Source organism: Dermacentor albipictus, chromosome 3 (assembly GCF_038994185.2).
Source record: "Dermacentor albipictus isolate Rhodes 1998 colony chromosome 3, USDA_Dalb.pri_finalv2, whole genome shotgun sequence".
In the NCBI taxonomy this organism is placed as follows: Eukaryota; Metazoa; Arthropoda; class Arachnida; order Ixodida; family Ixodidae; genus Dermacentor; species Dermacentor albipictus.
Window position 1 is genome coordinate 41633760 of NC_091823.1, and position 6000 is coordinate 41639759.

The 6000-nt window shown below is 44.9% G+C and overlaps 1 protein-coding gene across 2 annotated transcripts in view; it reads left to right on the forward strand.

Annotated features, from left to right (window-relative positions):
• LOC135902505 (cytochrome P450 3A14-like) overlaps nt 1-4192 on the forward strand; it is a 28880-nt gene extending 24688 nt beyond the window's left edge. For both annotated transcript variants that reach the window (XM_065432608.2, XM_070535392.1), the window contains exons 13-14: nt 2215-2377; nt 3955-4192. In XM_065432608.2, coding sequence (XP_065288680.2) covers nt 2215-2377; nt 3955-4044 — 253 coding nt within the window. In that variant the 3' untranslated portion in view covers nt 4045-4192. The remainder of the gene's footprint in view (nt 1-2214; nt 2378-3954) is intronic.
• Nucleotides 4193-6000: the final 1808 nt, after the last annotated feature.

The window sequence follows — 6000 nt, forward strand, 5'->3', positions numbered from 1 at the left end:
CTCGCGGTCGAGCGCATTACTCCCGCCCCTTCACGCGCCTCACCTCGTTTCTCGCTTGGCGGACATCCTCGGCCGTAGCGTACTTCCGACAGGGATATGCAATGCTTTATTGATTGGTCAGATGCTTTTTTTTAGCCTGTTCTTTATTGAAACGTATGCTGTTCTTTGTATTGTATGGGTGATTTCAATAAATGTATGCTCTGTTTGTATGCTCAGTTGAGCGTTTGTAGCCTTTTCCTTAAAGTAGGTATGAGCGCTTGCATGTTTCCGTGCTTTCGGGGGTAGGAGTCATTGCTGGTGTTGATACTTTTTGTACCACTTGACCAGACTGCGGTTTTTTTGGGTACGAGCCATTGCATTGACCAAGGTAATTTTTGCTCTACACTCCGGTACTACATTCAGGTATGCAAACATGGCTGGCACCGGAATGAAAGTTCTACATCCGCCTGATACACAGCCGGCACATGGAATGTTATGTCAGAGCAATGAAAGAAACAAAAAGGACTGATAATTAAGATAAGAAGACAGTGGGACTTGGTCGAGTGCTTGCATCAACTGATTATTTTAGACACAGAACGATGCAAGAAGGAAACCAAATGCGTACGCATGCAGTGCTTGCGTCATAAACCCAACGTCATGTCAGGAAACTGGAATTCACTACCAAAGAGATACACTTACTTGTCACTATTACAGTCCGCGCTTTTTTTTTCATCGTGTGGTAAGCTTCCAACATTTCTCGTACCAACGTACCATCACTTCTGTCTGGCATATTTATTAACCTCGTAAAGCCCTGGTTAACATTTGAAAATGCTAACATGGGGCCCTATAACGTAAAACTATTCCAATATGTTTCTATTCCAATTTCCTGACGTCAAATTTGCGTAACCACCGACGCAAGCACCGGGCGGTCACCCATAGGGTTGTCTGAACAGACCAATCAAACGCTCTCCTCGTTCATAGGAGGTCCCTTTTGTTTGCGTGAAAAACGAATAACATTGCCTACACTGAGCGGCTTGTTGTATCTAATTGGCTGACAAGAGGCGAGGAGAACGCTCAAGTGGAGAGGGATTCACTAGGGCAGAGCCAGTGCACTGAAAACCGATAACCGGATGAAGAGGGTGGTGCAGGCTTCTGCGATTGGTCGGCTTTCCCTTAGTTAGCTTGTGGTGGCTGGTCGAAAATCGCGGCGGCATGCAACGGAAGCTTAAGAATGACACTAAAATTGACCCTCAGCAAAGAAGAGTTGGTAGAATGAGGTAGTAAACGCGTCGAAAGTGCTTAAAAACGTTACACGGTCACGCAAGAAGTTTTTTTATACGCAAATACACCCATGCTTTCCGGCAGGTGCAAGTAGCCAGCGTCTCAGCGATCGGCGGCAGCTATCTTTTATTCCTTTCGGAACGGGGCAGCCTGCGGCTATTCCGAAAAAAATTCAGTTTTGTTCGGCATATTAATGCATCTTTATCGCGTACACGTCACTTTGACGCGGTGAGTTCGTGCGGTTTTGTGACGTCGCGTGACAGGCAGGTGAAGTGGGTGCAGCCTGAAAACTTTTTACCAATAGCCGAGGGCTAATGGCGAAAAGGGGTCGAATCAGAAATAACTGTTTTTCTTTTTTCTGTCAAATCATGCATAATCAGTATGCACACATCATATCAGATGGGGAGGTATTGCGGTTTTTGTAACGTCGCGTGACAGACAGGTGAAATGGGGGATGGTCCAAAAAAGTTTTTGACCAATCACGGAGGGCTGATAGCAGAATTGGAATAGAAAAGTTTGGAATAGTTTTACGTTATAGCGCCCATGCTTTATGTCGACTATAACCAACACGTACCACAGCAAGTCTTATTCTACACAGCCACAATGATAGATCCAAGAGTGTTCAGATAACCATACTTTGCGTATACCAAGACCTTTGTTTCTCTCACTCTATTTGGTTGCTAGGTTTTTGAAGCCAGTCTATGTTTGCATGCATCTTTATCAAACGGAAACGAGTAGCGGGCACCACTCATGATGCGAACGTACCCTAAAGATATTGATAAAATAAATAAAACAGCACGAGAACAAACCGTCAAACAAACAAACAAGCAAACAAACAAACGAACGAATAAACAAGCAAACTAACTAACAAAGGGACATTAATAAAGAGTATCTAACGCTTGTAAATGCCGGGTTGCGGCTTCATAGCGCACATGTGCTTTTTATACCGCGCAGGTTTTCCCCTGAAAACGAGGCCTTGTTTACGAAAGCCGCATTCATGCCCTTTGGCGTCGGGCCTCGCAACTGCGTTGGAATGAGGCTGGCCTTGCTAAAAGTGAGGTACACTGTGGCGAAGATGGTGCTGAAGTACCGCATGGAACTAGGCCCTTCTCAGAAGGTGACGATCATTTCACACTTTACTAGAAGGAATGAGTCTGCCAACCTGACTGCTTTACCTTACTTTTATTATCTCAGTCAAGGGTCCTTATGGAACTTTGCGTTTGTACTTTTTGATTCATTTATCGCGTAAATAGCCGAGTTCAACGGAAATTGAATACATAGTGTCTATACTTGTACATTCTACTGACAGGGTGTGCACTGCATGGCGGGACTGAGGACGGGTGGTTCAAAGGAGTGACAGTACGCACAAAAAAAGCATGGCTCATCTTATGAATGCGCCAGTTCAAGCTGTTTATCTATAGTGCGTTTGCTGTGTGTGCTATTTGCCCCTTGGCTTCGCAAAGAGCAGCTTAACACAAACGGCAGAATCCTGTCGTTACTTATTTATTGATTTATTTACTTATTTGTTTATTTATCTATTTATCTATTTCTTTATTTCAATATACCGCTACCACACAAAGCACTCAATAAAGCACAAGAAGTCACGTACAGGCGGCCTCAGACGGGCACCTACCCATGCCCGGCCTTCCTGCCCGAAATCTTTCGGGACGCGCGCCCTCACAATGCGTGTCGCTACTGTAAGGATATAGCTGGCCTTGCTCACATGCTCTGGGGTTGCCCCCTGGCGCCGGGGGCCAGGACCACCAAGGAAGAGTGGGACCGAGCTCTACGCAGCTCGGACCTTGAAGCACAGCTCTGGGCTGCTCATCGGGCCCGCGACGCGGCGGAGGGGCTTGGCTTCTCTCTCCCGAAGTCGGAGCGGCCCCCTACGCACTAATCGCGCCCACCGATCGACCTCAAGAAAGATATTTGTCCATCCATCCATGCAATATACCTTACAGTCCTAATGGGGAGCATTGAGCAAGGGGGGCAACACTGCAAGACACATGTACACGTGAGTACAGCAAACATGAGTAGAAATCATCGTCACAAAACAGGGTTACAGATGAAGAATATTCGGTAGCGATCAAAACACCGGATAAATTTTACTACGTACATTGCTTGTGCACATAATCAAACATCGTGTAAGAAAAGGTGTAGTATAAAGCTTAAAAAAAACCAAAACAACAATATTTACGATGATTGTTAAATCGTAGAGATTTAACTATCATCGTTATAACTGCTAATATGATGTCACAATTGTAATAACGCCAGAAAGACTGAAGCCTCTTGAGTCCTATAGGGAAAAGGCAGCATGACACAAATACTATTTAGCAATGTTGACTCATTGAAGGACTCGAGGTTGCCGAACCATTCTCTTGGAGTGTTCTTGGAGCTCCTTATCATTCGCCTTTAAGAAGACTATGCGTAAGGAGCTGAACATTGCCAAAGATGCATAAGAACTGTTAAAGAAAGCTGCTGCTGAGTATGACGTCACGAATTTCGATTCCCTGTGGCAGGCCACCGCATTCCGATAGGAGCGGAGTGCGAAAACGAACGCACATGATTTAGGAGCGCACTCGAAAGCGCGAGCTTGTTAGAATGAATTCGGAGCCCTAACTGAGGTGTTGAGTTTTTGTTTTGTTTGTACTGCTTCATTAAATTGTTTTTTATGCCTATTCTGCTTTGTTCTAGGGAACCATGAAGCTGGGCCAGTATGCGATGACATCAACGCCCGCAATAGGGCCCTGGATTGTCCTACACAGTTTGGCGAATGAACGCTGAGACAGCTCATTCTTAAGTGGGTGTTTTAAATAGTGATGTAAGCATTCCTTCCCATGTGGAATTGTTCCTTTCTGTCCCTTGTCAAAACGAAGTATGTGGCTTTCTGATGCGCATAAGCATGTTCTCTAATAAACATTCCTGAGTGTTCTATATTTTTATTCAGTGCATGATTTGCCATATGGCAGGTTATAATTAAATAATAGTGCGCAAACTTTTATTAATGCTGTGCGTTGCGCTAAAATTTTGCGTGCTAATGGCCTGCGCCTAACGTAAATGTGCAGTCACAAAAAATTTGCCCTTACACATTGGAAAGGTTGAGCACTGAAGACCATTGGAAAAATTCAGACAAACCCGAGCAGGTTTAACAAAAAAAAATGTACAGTACTTTTATTACGATAAACATGAACAAAGGTAAAGGGCGCTCAGCGATCAGGGTTATCATTGAAACTAGTTAGGAAGCCAGGAAGTATAATCGGGATGAATCAGTGAACAGACAGAGAATTGAGTAAAGGGTATCGGAAAGGGAAGAGGCTTGTGGAAGCGATTATGTCATTCTGCTCATTTGGTTGCACCGTACCTGTAGGCGAGTGCCTCATCCTCTCCTCTAGCCATAAGGTGTGTCAGTGGTGTAATTGCATAATGTCGTCGATGCGGACAACGTCTGTTTCCATGGCATTAGTGGGAAAACATGGCTGCAAACTCGTCAACGATACCAGGAAGTCAATCATTCGATGGCAGATATGCTTTAACTTGTTGTTTGTGTGGAACTTGACTGCTTCGTGTTCTGCATTTCCTTCTAAATTTACTGCTGGTAGTTCTACTCAGAGTGTCGCAGTGTGTATGAAGGAAGTGGCCGAAAAGAAAAAAAAATATCGGTGCTTGGGCTCCGAGGTATCTGCATTACACAGTTGTGTTGTATTCCTAAAAGGTTAGCTAACGAAAGCGATCGTGTGAATGCACGGACGAAAATATTTTAAAGTAAATCTTGGTGATGTTCTCGCACGAAATGACTTGCAGGGTGTTTCACAGAAAACTTGAGGCTCACACATGGTGAATGTTTGGTGGGATATCAAATGTTGAAATCCCAGAAATGCCATCGTATTACATGTATCTCCTGTGTAACTAAACAAAAGGTTCGTAGGGAAATTGAGATTGGAAGCAATCAACACTGGGTAAAAAGTTTTTTAAAAAGTAACGGAGCCTTTGCCTGGAGCCAGCGTTTGGACAAGGGGACTCGCTCGTCTTCGTAAGGGCCTCTCAGTTGACAACATGATGAGTCCGTGGTATTTATTATTACCTTCTTTACAGCGATAGGTGCTATGTGCTTGCTCCCTAAGTCATTGTGATGTCCCCCGACGTTCGTCGCAGAAATAACAATGCGGTTTGAAACAAGTTTGTAAAGAAATAAATGAGCAGTGCCCCGGTTAGATTTGAAATCCGTTCCCACGGTGTGGTAGTGGGAGGTTTTTAGCGGTTGAAACGTCTGTCGATGCTGCAGTAGAGAAATATGGTCAAGTGTTCGACGAAAACTCGTCTGGCGAGGAAACATATTGGTGCCAAAAAAACGTGCACTCGCCAAGAATAAAAGCAAAATAAACAACAGACGTCTCGGGCCCCCTCAAGGCCTCCTACGGGTCCCTTGATCACAGTGAAGGTGCAGGCAAGGTCGCACGGCTATTTATGGGTGTGGCATCGCAGCGTTCGGATATATCTCGGGAAGATTACCCCGCGTCCTGTTTATCATGTGTTAGTTGATCGGATGTAAAATGATTCTAAAAGCAAACGGCAGATGATGGCTGCCGAGTCTAAGTCAGGGATGTGTATGGTTAGTTCGTGATTTTCCGCCAGGGCGTTCGCGGCTGTGTGGCCCTTGGCGACATCATTCATGTGTTGTTTGAAGCGCCGTTTAACATTTCCGCTCTCGCCGATGTACGACACGTCACACTCCTTGCATGG